Source organism: Colius striatus, chromosome 3 (assembly GCF_028858725.1).
Source record: "Colius striatus isolate bColStr4 chromosome 3, bColStr4.1.hap1, whole genome shotgun sequence".
NCBI lineage: Eukaryota > Metazoa > Chordata > Aves > Coliiformes > Coliidae > Colius > Colius striatus.
Window position 1 is genome coordinate 75,433,443 of NC_084761.1, and position 24,435 is coordinate 75,457,877.

At 38.6% G+C, this 24,435-nt stretch overlaps 1 protein-coding gene across 10 annotated transcripts in view; it reads right to left on the reverse strand.

The window, feature by feature from the left end:
- Positions 1 to 24,435, reverse strand: part of TBC1D1 (TBC1 domain family member 1) — a 112,478-nt gene that overhangs the window by 42,380 nt on the left and 45,663 nt on the right. For 6 of the 10 annotated variants that reach the window (XM_061992440.1, XM_061992442.1, XM_061992438.1 and 3 more), the window contains 9 exons: positions 19,392 to 19,925; positions 15,931 to 16,020; positions 12,966 to 13,070; positions 12,223 to 12,355; positions 10,715 to 10,806; positions 8,986 to 9,096; positions 6,395 to 6,523; positions 2,687 to 2,782; positions 876 to 1,117 (listed from right to left, as the gene is read on the reverse strand). In XM_061992440.1, coding sequence (XP_061848424.1) covers positions 876 to 1,117; positions 2,687 to 2,782; positions 6,395 to 6,523; positions 8,986 to 9,096; positions 10,715 to 10,806; positions 12,223 to 12,355; positions 12,966 to 13,070; positions 15,931 to 16,020; positions 19,392 to 19,925 — 1,532 coding nt within the window. Of the gene's footprint in view, positions 1 to 836; positions 1,118 to 2,686; positions 2,783 to 6,394; positions 6,524 to 8,985; positions 9,097 to 10,714; positions 10,807 to 12,222; positions 12,356 to 12,965; positions 13,071 to 15,930; positions 16,021 to 19,391; positions 19,926 to 24,435 lie in introns of all 10 variants that reach the window. The other 4 variants (XM_061992441.1, XM_061992447.1, XM_061992444.1 and 1 more) reach the window with 3 other exon arrangements.

Below are 24,435 nucleotides of genomic sequence, written 5' to 3' on the forward strand. Positions count from 1 at the left end.
TTAGGTTTTTATTCAAATAGTATCATTCTCTATTTTTCAGTGTCATCACCTATTTCAGGCATGTTCATTTACAGCCATGCCTCCTGCCAAGAAAAATAAGCTGGAAAACATACAGATTTCCTACTGTCTAACTTGTGTAAATGTGCAATTTTGGCAGTAAATCAGAAGCCTACAGACAGAAATGTTTCCATGGTAATTGGAAAAAAGTCAGGTAAAGAGAGGGATGAAAATTGCCATTAAGAAGAGACTTTAGAGCTGTAGAGGCAGGCTTCAAAGGAGGATAGTTTGAAGAACATTAGCATGAAGGCAAGCAGTAGCTTGTTTTTGTGAGTCAAATCTACAGAGGCTCATTGAAAAGCTAGATGGGAGCCTTACCTCTATCAGCAATTAGCCAATCTATGTCAGTTTTGTGTATTGAAGTCCCACATGAATTCACTGACTACATAAAGTTTTCAGCATCACAAATGCTACTGGATTTTTCTCTATAAATAGAAACTTGTAAGTAGCATTTATTTATATTGTTCACAGATAAAAACAACTAAAATTAATTAGTATTGCTTGCAAAAATATAACTGAACCTCTTAGGAGCAATTCTGTGTTGTGCTTATACTTAGTTTTGTGACATATACTGTGAAACTACATATCTCATGTTTTCTCTCCCCTGTGGAGTCAAAAGGGATAAAAGTGGTTTTAGACAGAATACCTACACATCTCCAGAATGACACACTGCTGTGAAACATTTCTTATCTATTAAGAGGACATACCTGGTGCACAACTATCATCCCCAAATATGCCCTCAACAAATGGAATCACAGCCTGCTTTTAATAAGTCTTACTTTCTTTTGTGAGGAGTCTCTGTGCTCACTGAGTGATACCTCATAAGTTTCCTCTGGGGAACAGATGGCGATGTTTCAACGGGTACCAGAGATTCCTGGCTTTCCGTTGGTAAATGGCTCAGTGTGTTTGCTCGTCTCCGAAAGCTTTGCTGAGGTAATGCAACAGAATGCTCAACTGGAGAATCATCTGTGTCGCTGAAGAGATCACCCATTGATCCACTAGTCTTGACAGTGCTTTCTGTAGGAAGTCTGTCTTTCTCTTTTTCACACAATGGTGGTTCCTAGCAGTGCAAAAAATAAAGTTTTCAGTACATGCATTTAGAATAAACCTGTGAGGCTGCAGTCCCATCTAACTATTAACACCTTAGAGAGACCTACTTCAAACTTGAACGCTTTGTCATGGTAACTCAAAGAAAGAATCTTTGATGTTTTAAGTCTTTGTTATTAAACATTTAGGTCAGTAAATCACAGTCTCCATTTTAAGGAAGAAAAAGTAACTTTGATGGTTAATTGTATTTTACAGTACATTGAATACAACTCCGAAGAAATCGGGTCAGAATGGATGGGTCCGGTCTGGGTAACAGTATCAGCAATGAAAAGGGTGTGGCATTTTAGAGTACTGTATATTTAGCACCCTATCTAAAAATATTCCTCATTTACCTGAAGATTCACCTAAAAGATTTTAAGTCCTACGACTAGATGCCTGTTTCAGACCAGACTCGTGCATTTTTCTTCATTCCCCACTTCACTTGTTTCCTACAGAGTTGGCCACTCTCAAAAATATAAGCAGAAAGAGCAGAATCTTGATTCCTGAAGTCAGAGGTCCATAGGCAACTAGGCACTAGAGCAGAATCAACAGGTGTATCCAAGTGTGCTGAGTGCTAGGTTGCTTCCAGAGAAGACTTCCTGCTTCTATGCTGTTTGTTTATATTGTTTTATTCAGACTAAAAGCTCTCTAACCACACAAAGGGGAAAAATCACTTGCCTTGTTTTAGTTTTACGTGCCTTGGGAATGTAATCCTGCACTCACAGTATGCACTTTCAGAGCTGAAACCAACCAGATTAGGATCAGCAGTATGGTAACTATTGCATTTGTTTTGCTGCACACTGGGGCAAGGTTCAGATAATGTTATATAATATTTTACTTCACATAGATAGACTTGCATGGTAAGATACATAAACACAAAATGTGTTTATATACAGTACAAGGAGTTTCTAACTTACATAGAGACCCAATTGCATGGCTCTTTTTTATAACATAGGAAACAGAATGAAAGGCCTGAAAGTGACTTGAAACTTTTGGAGAACTGAAACACAGATTTACTATGAGTGCCATCTTGTCAAAAAACATGGAAATCTCTAGGGAAATGCTACACATTGCAGTATCTTGCATTTCACCGTTGTATTGATAGGTGGCTGCTATTTTTCAGCCTGAAACTCTGCTACTAGAGTAAAACTAGGAAATTACTTCGTTCAAGCTGTCACTCAGAGGTCACACACATTCTAATATGTTACACATATGAATAATGATTTGGGTAATCAACTTCCAAATTCTAACAAATCTCTCTCCAAGCTGGATTGGCAAGTGGCAGCGGGACTCTCACAGGTGGGAAGAAGAGGACATATCTACCCTCACTACTCCACGATACTGTTTTTAATCACACTGGTTGCTCTGGGGTTTATTTCTTTTCACACTTGATCAGTTAGCTGATCTAATCTCAAAACGTAATCAAAACCAAAATACAAGATGTTAGAACAGAACCATTATATAAGCAGTTGATAACCGCATTTCACATCTGACTAGCTGTTTCAGGGAATATTATCTAAATTCTCGAAACACTTACACTGACCTTACTTACTTTACTTGTGCTGCTTATGGTACTGGACATAGAGCTGTCCAAATCCACAGCACCAGAACTGTCCAGCGGACCTCTGGCTTTATTGCCCTGCAGAGATAAAGCACACCGGCAGTTAAAGATATGATATATGGGGAAATAGCAAAAAGAGATTTGTCTAGCACAGTCAGAATCTGTAATTTTAAAAGAGTATCAAATTTGATTTCCTGAAATGCCTAAGAATAGCCTTTGCACCTGTGAGAAACAGAGACTTCATTCAGGACAGTCACTAACATTTTGAAGGATCCTATGGAATTAAGGAATTCTTATGGGCAATGACATGCTTTCCATGATAAGTACTTAACAACATACTGCACATGTGTACAATAACTGTTGTTAAAATACATTCTGTATTCCAAAAGAAGAAATCTTCTTACCAAAACACAAAAAACCAAAAAGGATGTCTATTAGGAAAAATCTGTATGTATTTAAGTATAATACACTGGAAAACATAATTACTGGTATTACCATTTCAGTGCCTACAAATCAGAAAGCACAAATATCCTGGTATCATCTGTTCAACAGTACTTCTGTATCATTTTTTCAGCTAACAGTTTTATGTAATAAAGAGAATTACAAAGAAACCTACTGATCACAGAAAGGTCAGGGCTTGAAAGGGACCTCTGAAGATCATCTAGTCCAACTCCCCTTGCTACAGCAGGTCCACCTAGATCAGGTCACTCAGGAACGTGTTCAGGCGGGTTTTAAAAACTTCCCAAGAAGGAGACTCCACACCCTCCCTGGGCAGCCTGTGCCAGGGCTCCCTCACCCTCAACAGTAAAGAAGTTTTTCCTTAAGTGGAACTTCTTGTGTTCCAGCTTTTGTCCATTACCCCTAGTCCAAGGGATTCTTCTGTGTTAACACAATTACAGAACTTGTATCTTCCCAACCTTAAATGGTATAATTTTTTCAAGTTCTGAAATTAAGGTTTATGCTCTCTTTGAACTGTTATTCCAGGTAAATTGCAGTGTTATGAAATACTCACAATAGTGACTATTCTCTCCATGAAGCTCAGACAAAATGTTTTGGCTCAAACCTGACTGAAAATAAATTTCCATCAAAACAGCCATGACAGTGAAAATGCAACAATATATATACAGCTGTGCTTACATGAAGACAGTCAGGACAAACTGGTGAAAATTAAACAGCAACTACTACAGTTAGTGAAACAACACAAACATTTTCCCAACAGGTCTTGTTCATGAACATTACCTCATAAGAGATCAAGTTTTTTACACTACTAAGTATTGCCTGACACTGTTTATAAAGATATGGACATAATTTATGACCTTTGGAAGAAGGGTCATGAAGCTCAGGAGGACTACAAGGAGGCTCTGAGGTTATGCAGGGAGAAAATTAGAAGGGCCAAATCACAATTAGAACTTAAGCTGGCCACTGCTGTAAAAGACAACAGGAAAACAGTTTCTATAAATGTATCAGCAACAAAAGGACGGCTAAATGGAATTTTAATGGATGCAGGGGAAAGCAGGGTGACAAAGGATGAGGAAAAGGCTGAGTTACTTAATGCCTTCTTCATTTCAGTCTTCAATGGTAAAACCAGTTGTTCTCCGGACACCCAGCCCTAAGCCAGAAGGCATGGGCAGAGGACAGAATGAAGGCCCCTTAGTCCAAGGGGAAATGTGACCTGCTGCTCCACTCTGACATGCACAAGTCTACAGGACCAGATGGAATCCATCTGAAGTGGAAGTGCTTGCCAAGTCACTCTCCATCATCTACCAGCAGTTCTGGCTCATCCAGGATGTCTCAGGACTGGAGACATCCTCTCCAGTCCTGGCTAATGTGACACCCATCCACAAGAAGGGCTGGAAAGAGGATCATGGAAACTACAGGCCTGTCAGTCTGACCTTAGTGCCAGGAAAGGTTATGGAACACATCACCCCAAGCGTTATTATGAGGCATATACAGGACAACCAGGGTTCAGGCCCAGTCAGCATAGCTTTATGAAAGGCAGGTCCAGCATGACTAACCTGATCTCCTATAACAATGTAACCTGCTCAGTGGGTGAAGAAAAAACTGTGGATATGGTCTTCCTGGACTTTAGCAAAGCTTTCGACACAGTCTCCCAGCATCCTCCTGGAGAAACTGGCTGCTCATGGCTTGGATGAACACTCTGTGATGGGTGGAAAATTGGCTGGATAGTGAACAGAGTTAAATCCAGTTGGCAGCTGATCACCAGTGGTGTTTCCAAGGGCTCAGTGCTGAGGCCTGTTTTGTTTAATGTCTTTATCAGTGATCTGGATGAGGGGATTGAGTGCACGCTCAGTAATTTCACTGATGACACAAAGTTGGGCAGATGTCACCTTTAGGGCAAGAAGGCTCTACAGAGGGATCCATAAAGGCTGGATAGCTGGGCCAAGGGCAACTGTACAGGTTCAACAAGGCCAAGTGCCTTGGGCCACAAAACTCCCATGCAATGCTACAGGCTTGGGGCAGAGTGGCCGGAAATCTGCTCAGATGAAAAAGACCTGGGGGTTTTAATCGACAGCTGGCTGAATACGAGCCAGCAGTGTGCCCAGGTGGCCAAAGCAGCCAATGGCATCTTGGCTTGTATCAGAAACAGTAGGATTAGGGAAGTGATTATCTTCCTGTACTCAGCACTGGTGAGGCTGCATCTCAAATATCGTGTCCAGTTCTGGGCCCCTCACTACAACAAAGACATTGAGGTGCTGGAACGTGTCCAGAGATGGGCAACAAAACTGGTGAAGGGTCTGGAGAACAAGTCTGATAAGGAGTGGCTGAGGCAACTGGGAATGTTTACACTGGAGGAGGCTGAAGGGAGACATCATCACTCTTCACAACTACCTGAAAGAAGGTTGTAGCGAGGCGGGGATTGGCCTCTTGTCCCAAGTAATGAATGACAGAACCAGAGGAAATGGCCTCAAGTTTCATCAGTGGAGGTTTAGATTGCACGTTAGGGTTGTTAAATATTGACACAGGCTGTCCAGGGAGGTGATGGAGTCACCATCCCTGGAGACATTTAAAAGACATATAAGTGAGGTGCTGAAGGACATGGCTTAATGATGGGTTTGGCAGTATGAGGTTAGTGGTTGGACTCGATGACTTTAAGAGTCTTTTCCCACCTAAATAATTCCACGATTCTAAGAATTTTACTTGATGTAATACTGAGTAAATGTCTTCATATCTTTAGTACCTTCTGAAGTTACTTATAGTCCTTACCTTCAAATGATCTCTAGCATTTAAAAGTTCATATGTCCCAATCAGTTCTGTGTCACTATTAAGTACTATCTCATTAGGAATGCTTAGTCAGTTCCCTAATCATTTCCTTCTACATAAAGAGAAGTGAACAATTATAATTAATTTTTCTAAATCTGAAAAAGAAACAAACCAAGGGTCACTTCTAATAAGCTTTCATGCTCAATTTCATATTTATTTTTTTAAATGCCTACATATCCTATTTCTTATCTAGCAATTAGTTCTCTTCTTCTGGAACTTGATATTCTCTATACCAAAGTCCTGCCTTGTTTTGTCTTCCTCCAACACATACACTTACATATTTTTGTCATCGTGCCTTTAATAAACAGTTGTCTACAACCTGGAAGTGTAAAAAGTACGACTTTTATATGGTTCAAATAAATAAAACAATGAAATTACGTTCAGAACAATAAGCATGAAGATACTTACACGTGACAAAATACTTTCAAATGATTCAGTCAGAGATCTTTTTGCTTTGTTCTTTAACATATCTAATCTGAATCTTGGAGCACTGCTGGGCACTTCACTTACAGTATTCTCAGCAGGGGGCTGTGAAGCCTGCAAGTGTTTAAAAATAGAAATGTGAAAACAGCATGGAGCAGAACCTCAATGAATGGTATGAAGACTTCTATAACCTCAATCAATACTTTTTCCTGGACTCCTTGGCTTTTTCATGTCTTTCTCTCTGCTGATACTTATATTGAAGTTGAACAAACTATTGTAACATAGGACCGGGAAATCTCTTAAAAGCAATACGAAGCTTCAGCAGAATTGCCATTTTGACAGGGATTTATGTCTGTGTTGACAAGCTTTCTTCGACAGCAAAGTACAATTGTACAAGTTCTAAATGTTTAAATGTAAAAGATTAGAGATTTTTGATGGATTTACTTTTCTATAGCAAATAAATCAGTCAAAACTAATGCAGTTCATAACTAACCAGAACTCTCGAGTGTCTCCATGATATTAAAATGGGGCTATGGGCCAGGAAGATACGTAACAATCTTACTCTTCTATATATTTCATCAGTAGAAGTACTTACAGTGTTAAGCTAACAGCCTATTGAGAGTTTTGCTTTTGAAATAAAGATTTCAGTCCATTTTTAGTGCTTGCCAAGTCTGGTGCAGTAAATACCAAAAAAAACCCATAAGATACTGCAATGCAAATATTACCACCCAAACCTAACACCTGCAGTAGAAACAAGGACACAGTTTTCAGTGTTATTTTAGGGGGTTCCCCTTGAGGCTGCCAAGTGCCACAGCCCTCTTAACCTGGTCCTAATTTCAGAGATCTGAGTGCTTCATCTATATAACTATCAGTATGTGGACAGCTGAATAGCACATCGTCACCATTACCAAATAGTTCTGTCATATGTAATTTTAGAGCATCCTGTTTCCAGTATAAAGTTACAGGCTTCTGGATTTTCTTTTTACCTTTGCCTATCATATCCTCCCAAGACAAATCAGATCCTACCTGCTATTATGTTCGTATGAAAAGACACTTATCTGGAATGTTACCTCAAAGTAAAGGGAACAAGGACAACAGGATGTCATGGGTTAATGATTGTCAAGACAAATAACACTGCCATATATGTGTTCAAAGGTACCTGTTATTACACAGTTCTGAAGATAAATTATCAGAGTAAATATGAAATGTTATGCTAAGACAAATGATGGACTGAGGGCAAGTCAACTCTGTTCTTAGAGCACAGGCATCTCCCCAAGTGTCAGATTAACCAATTTTGATTCCAGGAAGCAAGCAAACAGACTGCAGCAGGCCTTAAGGATTTCCAAATCACACTCAAGACATATTAAGATACTATCTTGCTTCGTACATGCCCATTTCCAAGCCATTCATGACTGATGACTATTTGATAGTCATCTGGTATTAGACAAAACAAAAGTATTTTAGGTATGATGATAGAGGACCTCAGGCAATGTTTCTTCCTGACATCCCATAACTACAATGTGGTTTATGTTTTTTTAAAGCCCCATATTTCTAGGAAGATGCTCAAGACAAGAAATTAAACAAAGAAATGCACAAAGTTTTCTTCCTGCTTTCCCAGGGAGGTCAATGATCAGTCAGTAAGCCATAAAAGTAGAAGATGCTAACAAAGTGAACAAACAGTAAATAAAGGTTTGCTGCTATTTCTCCAATTTCTTCAAGGGTCTGACTATTTCATGTATGTTCATTTACTAGTTGATATCATAAATGGCTAACAGCAGTCATCACAATGGAATTAACAGCCAGCAGTGGTGAGACAGGTGAGATTTAAAGAGGTCAAATAATTGAAAATAAAAGTTTCCAAAAAATGGGTGCTGATGCTCTTTTAAATATCGAGCTTGTTGAGATTTCTCAAATTCATTAGTCACAAACTAAGGCATCCAAAATTATTAATCCTTTAAAAAAAAAAAATCTGAACTGGGCTATATAAATAGCTAGTTAAACAGTACTGATGCAACCTGATACAGAATGAAAGGGAGCTCAGGCCTTTGGAAATGAATGACAGTCTGCAGCTGTTTCTGCAGCAATCCTCCTCAGCTACTCCTCCTTGAGGCCACTTCAAATGGTGGTTTGCACACTAGAAGACTTCCAGCTACTGAGTAAATCTAATAGCTTTTATCAAGGATCGAATCCAATGCGTTGTCAGGACACTGACTCACACAGACAACAGGATGGAAAATGCCACAGACTGGCCAAAAGCAATTATAAATTCATTATATATTCTCTCACATACATTAAATTTTCATTGCAGTGGAGGAGAAAGAAAGAAACAACCAAATTAGTGGTCTATCTTGTTTGCATCTTGGGCTCCTAGGCCTGAAATAGGACTGTATTGGGTACCTCAAAATATGAGATATGCCTCTTGACACATGCCAATAGCCTATAAGTCATAAGCAAAACCAGTGTTCGTAACTGCCTATGGTTTGAAGTTCAAAATTCCATGCCTTTAAGAAAACATAAAATATAGAATGGAATCTCCATCTCCTCCTTACAGGAATTAAAACTGAACGATTACTTACCTGTTTTGCTTCTCCAACATGAACATGGTCCTTCTGTTTTTCTTCATACATGTTTCTCAAAATGGAGATAATAAACTCATTCTCTTTTTGTTCATTTCTTGGCCTTAATTTCTGTAATTGAAAACACCACAACACAGTAATTATACAACTGTGTAACAGTCAATATTTACTCTTTTCATTTTGTCACTATCGATAGGTCGTTAGTGTAAAAAAGAAAGTTTAACTTGGTTAATGCTACTACTCCAGTCCACCAGAGGCCACCAGCGTCCCAGGCAAAGCAGCTCCACAGCCAGAGAAACATTTGGCCTCACTTAATAGGTGACAGAATTCACATGAACAATAAAGGGCAACTGTACGCATATCAAATAGCCACAAGCAAATGAAGACTTAAAAATATTTTTGCCAATATGCTTTTGAGGCAAAGGAAACCAAAACACTGTAGTTATGAGCTTGTAGCATACATGAAGTATGTCTTGCGATTATGATGCACAGCCCCTCTCCTAGAAATCCTTCTCACTGGACATTTAATTTTTGGGAAATGATATAGGTATTTTTTAAATAAGTGCACAAGGTGAACATAGTTGTGTCTGCTGCATTCTATTTAGATCTGAACTATTGTGAGAGAAAGTGCTTTCAAGACATTTTACCCCAGATATTTAATCCCAGAAGCCTAACATTGGAAAAGCACAGGCCATTCATTCTAAGCCTAGTGATGTAACACAGAGTATGCATGCCGTAATGCTGTATGAATTAGTTAGTGCCAGGGTAGTGCATCAGATGAATCCTTAGAAAGGCAGTTACCTAAAAATGCAAATTGTGGCTACAACATATGGAGGTGTAAGGATGTGACAACTAAAATGTCAGGCAGCTCAACTCAAAAAAATCAGTTGAAAAATATAGGCAGGAGAGATGTACTTTACCTTTGTTTTTCCCAAGTTTCCTGTTTGCAGGATCTCACCACAAGCAATTAACAGTTTCCTGTGACGACTAGACGCTTTAGACCACTAGAAATGCGTGCAGAATACTAAAAGGCAACAGTGCCAGCTAGCTACTGTATGCTAAGAAATTACTTAGCCCATGGAATTGCTCCCACAAACTAACTTCCAAATTTGGTACTGGATGATAAACTGCCACATGAAAGCACACAAAGAAACTGAAATGACTTAAGACAGGAAGGAAACAGTGCTTTTAAAAAAAGCCTGAAATTTCCTCATCTTCAATAGTGCACCAAGCTCAATGACATTCCCTTCAATATTCATCATCTGTCTTAAGTCCAGCTATGCTTTCCTCTGTGCAATCCAGCCATGCCTTCCTCTGTGCTCTCCTCTGTGCAATCCAGCTATGCTTTCCTCTGTGCTAAAAGGGACTTTTTTTTAATAGAAAATATTTTTTTTTAGTTACTTTAACAGGTATTAAGATCTAGGATAAATTTTAGGCAGGAAATTTGCCAGCTTGGGAATTTTACCATAAGCTGGTTTGGTCAAAGTAACAGTTGAATGTTGTCAGAGTACAATTTACTGCCTTCATCCGTAGGAAAAAAAAAAAAGCTGTGCAGTTTTCTTCAGTGAGAAGTCAACATTTTCATGGAAAACGTGTAGCATTAGGGGGAAAAAAAAAAAGTGAGTAAAATAAGTCATTTTCATCAAAAGACAAGCTTTTGGTGCTTCACACTGATGTGAGTGAAAAAATAACAACTGCCTTAAAATCTTGGAGGAAACAGAGAGCTTACCTTAACCTCTTCAAAAATAGAGGCCTGCTCCTGGTTATTTAGTGTTGTTATATGCTTTTGTAGTTCTAGTTTAGTCTTAGAAGGGTGTAACCCTAACAAAGGAAACAAAAAAGAACAAATCACAGGGTCAAATTTGTCAGGATAAATCCATCACGTAAATATGCACATAATTTAAGCCACAGCTCATCAGTTACTTGAGCTGACCCGTTGCCCTGATTTCATAATATGGCATTACAAATAACTCTAGGTTAAAGCTACTGCTGCACTCGTCTTTAAAATGAAGGACACGAACTCTGCAACGAGGAGATTTACTCAGCACAGACCAGGATTACACTCTTAGCTGAAGATTCCATTATCACACAAGACAAAATAAACCCACAATCTACCGCATTTTGGCAGACTGCTTTGTTGGTGTTTTTGCTTGTGGTATAAACATATTTTTAATAGTTTTTTTCTCCCCAATTTCTATGCTTTGCCCTCTTCTGAAAAAGAGTAAATGTATTGCACATTACTGAAGTTCTTGCTTTGTCCCTTGCTGAAAACATTTACTTACAGTCTAAAGCATAAAGCAGACTACCCTCTCATTCAGATTATTTTTTGGTTTTTTGCTCTCATCCTGGATTAAATTCCTTTCCTCTGTTTTCTGTGGAAATCAGCAAACGTTAACAGTATTCTGTACTTCAGTTTCTGATCATGGCATTTCTCCTTCAGAAGCAGATGATAAAATAAACCAGATGGCACGATTAAAGGCATTAAGAATCATTTGCCTTCAAAAAATTTCTCAAAAACCATAGCCTGCTGAAGATCAAAATAGAGTGAAAAGTAGTTCTGGAAGTTCTCCAGTTTCATCAAATTAATACTAGATAGGTTTTAGTCCAACAAGCTACTGTCACATGACCTGACAAGCTGCTGTTGCCCTTTATTCACCCCAGATATTACTTAAATGAACAAAACCTAACTGAAATCTACTGAAATGCAAAGAGGGTCTTTTTGTCTCGAACTTGCTTTCTGGGCAACAACTACAATTCTCACCGCTGCATTTTCATGAAGGAGCACAGATCAACGTCACAAACATGAACAGCACATTGTTTGGTTGATGTTCAGTAGCAGTTTAACGCCAGTGTCCTAGTGTATTCCGCAGGACAGCAAACCATATAGCTACTGCAGTATATATTCTTGAGAAATTCCTTATATACAAGCCTCTGTATCTATGCACCTAATAGAGCCAGGATAGCTGTACATTTACTAATATTTAGACTCTTAATTAGTTTTTAAAAATTCAACTAAAATATGAGAAAGGAACTTAACTTTTGTTAGAAAATTCTCATGACCTTTCAAATAACTTGAAACTGCAGTCCTTTATATAAAAAGACTGGCCTTCAACCTCCACGCCAAATACCAAGCTCTTCTTAAGCACTTATTCCCTTAGAGTTTCAGATGTCAAATTATCCCAAATAAAATGGTTAGGGAAAAAAAATCTATTGACCAGAAAGTTATTTAAATCTCACCTTCTATCTTTTCACAGAGTTTGTGCAAGCTTTGCATAGGACATCCTTCACAGAGCTGGGGCTGTGCCTTGGAAGTCTGTTGCACGGCAGCTACAGTGAAAGCCTGTTTCAATGTCATCATGATTTCATCAACCTGAAGAGTGTGCAAAAGAACAGAATTTAACTTCTTCTCTGAGCCTCTGTTTTCTGTAACACAAACACAACTGTCCTTTAGAATGATACTGCTGCTTGTTTGGGAATATGGTTATGATTTAAAAAAAGCAGCTATCCCCATGCCATTTCTATGCACAAACACACAAACACGACAAAACTCATTCTGATGTCCTATCTCTTCCAGGCCACTCTGTTTTAGTACTGTGGTCTAATAAAAGATAATCTAGAAACCTCTTCTTATTTGTAATAAAAAAGTTTAGTGCAGTCATGATGCACTGTTCTGACCTGGAGCACAGTAGTGTAGTGCTGATTTTCTGAACCCACAGACTAAGAAAAAGCTCTTCCAAAAACGCAGTATACAGACTAATTTAGTTTGTGCAATGAAAGGTAATTTTATTGGATTTTAGAGGGGATTTTAACTTCAGCCTTCAAAAGTAAATTACAAGTTTCTTTGCAGGCTGCTACATTAATTACATTTCTGAAATAATTATATTTCTGAGTGGGATTTGAAGACATTCAGCAAACACAGAGAATGGAGCAACAGAAGACTTTTAGGGTCTAATATTCTAATACCGCTTTCTTTCACTTACCAGTGCTTCATCTGTACACTGAAACACGTAGCAAACAAAGTGAAAGCCTCCATTTTCTGAGGACTCTCTGCAGATGAATCCAAAGTGATCCACATGTCTAATTCCCTAGAACAAAAACAACAGTAACTAAGCAGTTTTTGCTTTCAATTTTTTGTACCTGTATTTACTCCAGCAACAAAAGCATGAAAGGCCCAACAGCACTGCTGACAGGACATGTGTCTTTTACAGCTACATTGAAGTCATCTGGCCATTAAAAATCTATTCTGTTACAGAACCTATTACTTCAGTCTTCAGATTTCACTCAAGTCAGAGGCTGTTTGTTGGTTTTGTGGTTTTTATTTTAATGACTGAATTATAATATATCCATTGGAAAAACACAGGTAAGAACAAATACTGCTCAAGACTTACCTTTTGCTTAAGTGGTCAACAATTGCTTTACATTTCTATGAGCAAATCAAAGCACAGTGAAAAACAGATTAAAAAATTTCAATTTTTTTAATCTAAAAACAAGTATGGCTAGTTATAAAATGAAAACTGTAAAATTTATTAGTTGAAGATGAATCATAGGAGCATTTATGTCTCCTAAAAGCATGCAAATCCAATGCTAAGAAGGTTTTTTAATTGCTGGGATTTTTTTTCCTTAATGAAAGACTTTCAGATGAGTAGAGTCCTCAGTACACCATTCTTGATTAAAAATACATAAACAAGTTATGGTGATGAATTATATGCACAGCGGTAGAGCCTGTTTATAAATGTAATTACAGCCAGCACCATTTTACTACCTTCTAGCCATCATGACATAACAATATTTGAGTAAAGAGAGCCAATAAACTGTTTTATCAAAAATTATGATGAAACATAGTATATGAGAAAGCTCAGTCAAACTTAAAAAATCTGAACATGCCAAGCAGAACTTTGTGTTGGGTTGGTTCTGGTAGGTTTTTGGGTTTTTCTCCCTTGTTAATATGGCAAGAGTTACTAAATACTCCTTTTCTTTTTATTGTGAAAACCACGAACAAGAAACATTTACAAAAAAGAGTTTCCAGGTGTCCCAAAAAAGAACATGTTATAGCATCATTTATCCTGTTATGTCAGTTGGGTTAATATTGGTATTGGGGTACAAAGGGCTTTTACCCCAAGTATACACAATTTGGAAGGCTTGATGGTACATTCTCCAGACGGGAGCAGAGAATTCATTCAGAATCTCACTCCTGCTGCTCTGAGAAGCACAACTGTCTACTGATCTTCAGGGCAAGTCAAAGTCTACCTAACTAGTTCCTGCCTAAGAAGCTGGCCTAAGGGAATATGGGGATAAAGACTTCTCTGTGATAAAGGTGCTCTCTTTAAAGCTCTTGATCTGACAACATGCAAACAAGTTATGTTTACTCAGAAACGTTCAGAACAGGTACCTGTATTTTTCATGACGAAAGCTATCCTCAAATTAAAACCCAAAGGAATTTATTAAATAAAAAAAAAAACCCTAAAAGCTAGAACCAAATACTAGCAAATAATATTCCTTATTTTTAAAAATGGACAAATAAGCCTACCAAAAAAGAAAAACAAATGCCTCAGTATCATTAAGACCAGAAAGTGTGATGCATTGAGCAGACCTGTGCTATGCAAATAAGCCAAGTGCAAAATAGTTCCCAGTGCAAGAAAGAGTGGTAAAGTCCACCTTGTGGTACACTACTTATTCCCAAGCCCGACAGTACACACAAGCAATGCATTGGTTTAATTCAAGGTGAATTATTTTAACTATTAAGAACATCCATTCCTCAATAAATATCAGTTTCTTTATATAATTGTAGTTGAGGTTAATTTCTGAAGTTAACGGTCTACAACATGTTGTAAAGGAAGTGTTCTGTAAGGACTCCATCCTAGTTCAACGAATTAAATTCCATTTCCCCTTCCACTTAAACTAAATCAAATGTGGTACACAAACAAACCACATGCAAATAATGTCCTGCTGGACAGAAAACAGCTAGTGAAAGACAAATCCCTACAGCATGACACTGGGTAGTTAACAAAAGCAACTGGTCTCTGAATGTCTTCATGAACAGTCATTTCAGTCTGAGCAAGTCTTGAAGAAGAGATCTCTGCTCCTTTGCATCAGACCCATGAGCAGTTAGTGCAGCTGCCCATACAGGAATGCTGTAATTGCCCAATAGTCCCATGTGTCTGATGGGATGGTGGCTACTCTGCCTTCACACAGCTGAGCTGCTGCAGCAGCCAAATGTGAATCACACACCTGTGTAACCTACACAATGTCATTACTGCATCTTCACACATCTAACTTGTATCTCTTTCAAAACATCACCACTTGAAATAAGTGATTGGATAAATTGCATTCTCACAAAATTCATGTAAAATCCATGTCAGAGCCATGAAAATGAGGCAGAAGGACAGGGAAGCAAACTCTGTGGTGTAAGGAAAAGGGATTAATAGTGAATGAGGAGGCTCTGAAACATGCTTGCCCTTATCCATCACACACATTACCTCTGTGTGGCAGATAGTTGTCTTCCTTTATATATATGCAATTCATACTCTTTGAGGTACTTTGAGGTATTTGTCAGATAACCTTTACATATATCCTTCCCCCTTCAATTAACAATTCTTGAAAAATCTGTCTCGGAGAATTCCAGACTTGCACAACTGTGAATCATACCTGCTGGAATCTCAAACCAGAGCTGATCAGAATGTTCCTTTTGGCTCATATTATTAACCCAATGCACACGGAAGAGAGTCTTTATCTCTTCATAACTATCTCAGAAACGACAATGCAAAGCATGAGGAAAGAATGACAGGTTTACAACATGAATGATTAACGAGCAATTTGTCAATAGCAATTACTGAAACCACTGGAATGAGAACTCATTTGGAATGCTAAGAGAAAGGAGTACATGAGCTTTCGGAAGTGGAGAATATTTAAACAAAGTAAGAGAAAAAGAATACACTACAGTCTTACCTGAGAACAAAAGGATATTTCTTTAAAGCTTTTTTCAATTGCTACTTTTTTAGTGTCAGGACTGATAAGGTAAACTTCAGACTGGCCAATCTGAAAAGAACAAAATAGCAAGATGATAACAGGTACTAGGAAACTATCTTTTGTCTTGCTATAAAAATGCTTCCTGAATTGTAAATATCACTTTTTTTTTCTACCTGTTAGTGTATATTTAGACCTATTAGTGTATTATTAACAGAGAAACAGAGAAACAGAGAATACTGAAACACTGATTTGGCATTCCAAACTCTGCACACTACTAAAGTGAGATTTAGTTTCACATTTGAGACAAAAGACTGAGAATAGTGTTTAATTAGATGAGAGTAATATTACACCACAAGTAACTTACTTTGCACTAAGAAAATATACTCGATACTCCCTTTCCTTATTTTCTGCAGACTTGGCACATATCCCATTCCCAAAAGCTACTTAATGAAATTGTGCTAAACTTAAATCCAAGTGTGTGCCTCTACCTGTATTTCAGCTAATTATTTTTTAGGATTTAAGACACACACAGTACTTAATTTAAAGGCTTTAACTCAAACTATATAAATGAGCCTATTGGAGTACATTTTCTGACTTAATCTGTAGGTCATTTGTACAGCAGTGCCACAAAAGCTGTTAACTTTTGATGGACAAAGGAGACTGCAGGAGGAATCTCATTACTATTTTAAAAATACCTAAATGGTGGATGTCAGGAGGTTGGGACATCACTTTTTCCTGTTGTATCCAGTAACAGAACTAGGGGTAATGGGATGAAGCTGGAGCACAAAAAGTTCCATTTAAACTAAGAAAAAACTGTTCCACTGTGAGGGTGAGGGAGCCCTGGCAAAGGCTGTCCTGAGAGGGTGTAGAGTCTCCTTCTCAGAGGTTTTCAAAACCTGACTGGATGTCTTCCTGTGTGACCTGATCTAGGGGAACCGACTTTAGCAGGAAGGTTCGACTAGATGATCTAAGGGTCTCTTCCTACCCCTACCATTCATTCTATGATTCTGTGTGAATGGGCATTTTAAATATTGTTTTCAATTTCTCAGCTTCTGACAACAGCTTTGTAACATTTCAACAGATTAAATACTCATGGTTTCCAGCACACTGGAAAGTCTTCTAGGGACAAGGTTCATATCAAATTTTAGGGAAAGCAGGTAGAATCTGTTTCGACTCATGAGCATGACTTAGACAAACCTGCTGAAGCTTCGACCACTACCAAATCCCCAAAGGCACACACAGAAACATGACCAGCACCAATATACTTGTAATTCTTAAGGAAAGGGGGAGAACCTTGTGTGTGAATGGATCAAGGGAGATATGACACCTGTGTGTGTCTAAAAAATGGTCCTATACATTCATCTTTCCTTCTTCCACTTCAATCAGTCACAATGACTCTCCTCAACTCCCTGGTCCTTTCCTTGTATTGTCCCCAGGAATGTCGTCGTATCAATTCATGGAGTTATCCTTTCCAACAATACTCAGTAGCTTCCTCCTGCTCACTGCTCTCTTCCCCACCTCTGCAGTGAGGGGCTCCTTAGCTTAGCCCCACAGTGGCCTTTCACACTTGGTCCAAGGACAGCAAGGATCACTCAAAGCCAACAGAATCAGGGGAAAAAAACTCAACCCAATACACCCCTCTTTCCCCCTGTGAATAAAGCCAGGAGCAAAGTTCAAAAATAAATTAAAAAAACCCGCTAAAATTCTAAGAAACTGGCTAGGAAAACAGTTCTTCAAGAAGAGATCCAAAAACAGGACTGTCTGAATCCCATGAGGAGAGCCAGGAGAGAACTCATTTTAAGGTTTTTCATACCTCATTCACCAACCAACTTCTGCTGCAGATAGAGTTAGGGGGAAATCCAAGTAAGATCTTAAACTGGGCAAACACAGACCAATTTTTTCCTCTGACTATAAAGTTACACTTCAGCATTTCATATATAGCCACATAAAAACTGATGAGCAAAGGTGAAGATCTGTGCATGCTGCATGCACACCGTTACTCAGAACTTGCTGAACACGGGGGACAGCAAACAAAAAATCTCAGCTCAGCCATGAACTGCTGCCTTGTGGATACTGGAGGCACAAACCACAGTTACTTCACTTCCTTATGTTCAGCTGAATTTACACTGGCTAAATGGCAAAAGAAAATAGCTGTGCATTCTAAACAGTGTTTTTCCAGGCAAAAAGCAACCCAAGATCAAAAGCCAGATATGGAGAGCTCCACAATTTGGCAATGAGCTGATCAGCAGGTGACTTGATATATTCAGGCTGAAACCCCACGTGTCTTTGAGAACTGTTGCCCCTATTTAATATATGTGAAAAATGCATGAAAAGTGAAATGTAAAAAAAGATAATCTAGAACTAAGCAGTCAATCTGTACCTCCCCATCTCCAAAACATGTGCCATGAATTAATAAAGGAGTCAGGATTTGTTTAAAAATCAGGCATTATTGTAAAGGGTGTCTATATTTTCTATGTGAAACGCATGCTCAGTGGAATAAGTTAAATACGCTATTGTTTTAACCAAGGCACAAAATTTCTCTCCACCTTCTTCCACTTCTTTCTGATGTCAGCCTGACACAACCTAAAAGAAGTTTTACATAAGGTATAGCTAACTACACCTCTTTCTGCATGTTACTCAGACAGACAGAACACTTCAGCAATCCTTCTTAAAGCAGCACTTCTCTCTCCTCTCTCCAAAAAACCCACTGTTAACTGCACTCATTCCATCCTGTTACTGTCCTTAAAAACTCCCAGGCTCAACAGCAGCTGACAGATCCAAGATGACTTTATAATAGCCAGCAGTCACAATATCAGCTCCAGGTTTGCATTATGTTCATAAGACACAAGACATAAAATGTTATGACTTATCTGAGGATTATAAGAGGAGCAAAAAAACCACAATCATTACTTGTTTCTCAGGTGCTGAAAACCTGTTTTGTTGTTCACCTATCAAAGCAAAGGCATTGCTAGCCACATAAGAGCAAGTCCTTGAGTGGAGGCAGGTGTGGAGTGGCCTAGGAAGTTACCACACTACTCCATCCTTACACAGATATGTTGGCAGCAGGAATACCTTCACAAATTTGGTCCTTCTGCTCTAGTTAACTAATTCATGTGGAAATTTATTTCTGGTGTTACTAATTAACGTAATTGTACATACCATTTTATAGTTGTGTAACTACTCACTTACTGTAACTTTCTAAAAGCTGTGTTCAGGAGCCCAACATTGCAGACAGTGCTGTTTTAAACTATTTAATATAAACTTATTTTGACTACGTAAAACAATTTACACTGACTAGTAATGTTTTAAGTTAAGCTCTGGCAATTGCAATTAAGTTACTAAAGAAGTAACTGCCATCTGGCAGAACATCTGTTTTGTTGTTTGTCACTCCAAACTCCAAGATGTGAAAATGTCACCAAGAGATGCAAATCTTGCTTTACCGTAAACAACATCGTCCGGTTTTCTGCAATGTCTGTTGGCTGCACAACACTGTGTCCATATATAAGTTGGCTTTTTAGGTTGAGTGAAATTGCATCTTCTTCAAAAGATCTGGCAAAACTCTTACTCCTATGGCTTCCCTCTTGCAAATCCTTCTTAAAAGCAAAGGAACGAAGCCCAGGCTGAGAAAAGGATTTCCTAATGGGCCTTTTCTCCTCCTCTTCACTGACCAAGGGCTGGAAGACAGATCGAAATTTATTGCTGAAAGAGAAGCCTCCCAAGTTATTGGCAGTTTCATGTTGTTGGGACGATGAGTTGGAATCTGTTTTCTTTGTACAACTTGCACGATTAAATTTCTCAATGCATTCATCTATGAGTGCTGGAGGTGCATTTTTATGTGCTACTGTCACCCGTCCACAGAACAGCACCTCAAACTTTTTGGCAAAAGGGTCTTCAACATCTGACAAATTATTCTGAAACTCTTCCTGACGAGCAATTTTTCCAGCTTGTCGAATAGAGCTTATTATCTCAGGCACCTACAGGAGGGGGAAAAAAAAAATAAACACACAATGTTAGCATCTGGTGCTTCATGACAAACAAGTTGCAACACTGAGAGGTGCTCCCTGCTGTTATTTTTCTGGAACAGCTGTTTTGGTTTTGTGTTCTGAAAGATCAGTGGAAGTGATCATCTTGTATGTGTTCAACAGACACACTATAATAGTTCTGAACAGACAAATTGTTCATTTGCTTCCCTACCAGGAGTTTATCATCATCAACACTTTCACAGAAGAGCTTTGTCTCTTGGAATGCTCCATGTTCTCAGTAAAACTTCTGCACCTCAAGGAACCAGTATAATGTGATAAATTCAACTTTACAGTGAAAGATAAAAATATTTAAGAAAGTGTAAGAGAAGCCTTATTAATTAACTGGGAAAGGTATTTAATCTCTGTTGTTCTTCACTCCCTTCTCTTACTCAACCATCCACATCATATAGCCTAACGAGTCTCTTGTAAATTTGCTTTTACCTACATAATAGCCAATAACACTGTTAAGTCAGTTTGGTGTTTGTGGTTTTTTTAACTGTAAATAGCTGTGGTTTATACATACAGTATTTTAGATGTTAATTTTTATTCTACCATCCTAGATGACATTCTCAAGTAACATTACTTCCACATACAGTACCACTCTCAGAGCGCATCTGTATGAGAGCAGTCTGCTACAGCCCACAGATGTTGTAATTACAAACAAAAACTGCCATCTGCTTTATTTTTAGTAACAGTAAATGGTCACAGTTTCTGACCTGGTAGGAACAGGCATATGCTATCTGCCAGGTTGCTCCAAAGCCAATGCTTCGTCACATCCCACTGCTTTGACTGGCCTCAGAGATTATGGAAACAGCACAGGCAGAAGAACTTGAATGACAAATGTGGGGCTATCATCTATGATAACAGATAATTCTGCCAATTTTTAAAGTTACTCAAATTACTTTGAGAAAATCCATGCTAAGTGTGCCAGTTTCCTGACAAAAGAAATTTCCTCTGTCAAGCCTCTGTTGGAGCTTGCTTACTTAAAGTATTTGTTTGCAGACCGTACAGAGACAAGTCTAGGAGCAGCAGACTAAAATAGCAGCCCAAAAGAACCAATCTGCCCTATGGAGAAAATGCGTCTCAATCTAAAGAATGCTTCAGAGACATGACCTCTGTCTTTTTCAGACATTTCTCTGGTTATCTAACACTTAAGCATTATGCAATAGAGTACATAAACCAATGCAGGAAACAGCAAAAGACTCCAAGGAAAAAAAAGAAAAAGGCAGAAGAGTGAAAAATGAAAGCTTATATTCCTTGGTGCTCAGAAAGACCTCAGAAGGATTCTTTTCATAGACATGAAAACACAGATTTATTGATATAGGTAGACAGACACACAACTACACACACAACTACTGGATTTAAGATAAGTAACAGCTTACAAAATGAAACAAAAACAGACCACTCAGGAAGCATTACTTCACCCTCAAGCACAAGGCATGAGTCACCAGCTAATCACTCAGCAAAGACAGTGGGAGAGAGGTAAGAAAAGTAGGGTCACGTCTTCAGAAGTCTGTTCTCAGCTATCTCATGAACCAGTTGGAAATCCCTGGGCTTGGACATCACGTTTAACTTCACAATCATTCCTAAGAAGAATATACGGTTATAATGAATCCTTATTACCTGAAACAATATGCTTTTGCTCCACAGTGAGCTCCACGTTCACTTTCATTTTTACCCAATACTCCTTCAGAGAAGCCATTTTTAGTTGCATACCATATCAGGATGACAGTGAAACAAAACTTTCTTCTACCTACATTTTAAGCTGCAACTGCTTAAGCATTTTCTAATAAGTATATTTTATTCTTGTGGGAGTGTCTGGACTCACCAGCCATTGGCAATTTTACTTCTGAGTTGCCCAGAAGACACAAAGACCTACGATCCCATCTCTGCCTTTACTGAGGCTGCACAGGTGATGGTAAAGGAATTAGGTATATTCTGGAAAACACTAACTTTATTAAAAGGCAGGAACATCAGCTCTCACACAGGCAAAGAGGTTAATCAACCTCAATCTGAACCAGGGTTAATGTACCCCAGCACCATCCATGCCGACAACTATAAGGATAGTTTCTGGCAGTACAAGGTGCTGCAAGGACTTGTAGCTAAGTTAGAGCCCAGATAAGACATTAAGGATCCATCACTGTTGTGTGGTTATTGAATTTGATTTCTTCAGTGTTTCCAGCTATCAAATTCTTTGGCTATTGACAAAATTGTTCTTCAGCAGTGGCTGGGCTTCACACGCAGACAGGAGAGAGGGCCACTACATCACATATACAATGACTTTGCAGTAGTTAATCTACTTCATGTTTGAGGAGACCTAGAGGGCCTACTGTTGAAAGGCAAGGGGAGTATTCCTTTCTTTGTTTTCATACATGCAAAGGCTTGAATTATGTAATTTATAAGTAACAGATGGTTTCCATGCTACACTTGATGAAAGACACGGACTCCTCCGTTCCTGCTTGCCAACCTAAGAAAGTTCACAGGCTGTTAATATCATTTCAATACTTCCGATTAGGCAACTGACACAGCATTTCCAGCAGAAGCAGCAACTAGCTACTTCACTTTCCCGTGACCTTTAAATGCATCAAACATTCACGTCTTTTCATTAGTTAAGACAAGATGCCACAAGGAATTAGAAAAGCACAAAATACATATTTCCCTGGAGCTGTTCTTGGCCTGATCAAGACTGGTCCTCTTCTCATCCACCTGTTCCATTCCTAGCCTCGTACACAAGTATCTAGAAATGAAGAATCCACACATTCCTGTGTGTCCTCTGACTCCACTCCCAGGTGACAAAGATCAAATAAGCACTCATTTAAAAATAAAAAATAATCTGTGGTATGTAAATTAATATAGAAATAGATAATAATTACTGCAAATTATTCAAATAAACAATGTACGCTCTATCCTGGCAAATATTATTAACCACAGTTTACATTCTTCCAGGTTAAGCAGCATGCCACTAGGCGAACAGTAACCACATCTCTTGCAAACCTCCAGCAATTCACAAAGATGTAAACTCAATCAGGTTTTATGGCTCTGCAGTTTGTATCAAAAAGCAGCCTGGATCAAGCTGCTTCCGAATTAAATTCATGTTACTTGAAGGTTTTTAAAAGTTGTGTGGTTCTTTCTAAATGTATGTAAAAGTCTTTTTTTATTGTCAGGGTGGCCACATGCTGTCAAAGATTGCCCAGAGAAGTTGCAAGGTCTCTGAACTTACAGATATGCAAACTTTGACTAGAAGTAGCCCTGAGCAACCTGCTGCAAGCGAACCTGCTTTGAGCAAGGTGCTGATCTAAGCTTCCAGAGGTCTCATCCTGTCCCACATTGGTGACTTAAATGCCTATATGGAGGTTACATCTACTCATCTGAACTAAGACAGTGTGGGGAGGACTGTTGCACATACGTATTATTTCTTCCTGTCACACAAATTCTCTTTTCTAGCGTACTTCTATTCTTGTTTTCTGACTTGGTTCTCAGTACAAGTATGTAATTAGTGGATTAAGGTGATTTCTGTAATCCCAAAAACAACTGCTGACTATATGCAATTATTTCCCTAAAACCAAAATACTACGTATAGAACAACAGTGTTAGCAGCCATAAAACTTGACCAAACACAGAACATTACTTTCTCATCACCCAATCCAGGCCAAACAGGACTGGTGAACAGAAGACACAACTGAAATGTATTAAGAAAAGTTTTTGCTTTTAAAGTGTCTGAATTAGATAGAGAAAAAGAAGTTGTTTCTATAACCATTTAGACTAACACTGGACTGTTGTGATTTTGTTTGTTTGGGTTTTTTTAAGTATACCATGTTATTTCTGCTATGATGAGAATGTTTGTTTTACAGAGATGAAGCAGTGAATCGAAATGCTGAGTATTCTTGTGGCTTGACTCTTGGGGAATAATGCAAAATACAAACCAACACCTAAAACTTCCTGATGTCTCTCACTAGACACACAGCTGTAGCTTTTACACTGTGCACCAAATCATGACAGAAGGTTGTAATTTTTAAGCACGCATAGGTTTGCTGCATCTGAAGAACAAAGGACAGCTCTTTCCCTCCACAGAAACCACAGTTGCAACCAGAAGTCGCCCTCTAAGTTTATATACAAGCATGCAGTAAGATCGGTGGATTTAAGAAAGAGTGAGAAACTATTTTAGCCAATAAAGCCCAGTAACAGCTGAACACAACAGCTGCCTTCTGGTAAACAAGACCAGACTGAAAAAAAAAGATTCCCTGTTTCTTTAATACACAGTGGGTAAGAAAGCAGAGAATGCCACAGAAAAGAAACTGTTAACACATCAGCTGTCCAGAAATAGGTGGGAGGGGAAGAAAAAACCCCACAAACCAAAACTGAGAAGACTTACCATTTTAGATGTGACACATTGTTTATATCTACAGTATAAACCTACCCATCCCCTCATAAGGCTTCAGGTGAGCAGAGGCCTCAAGCACAG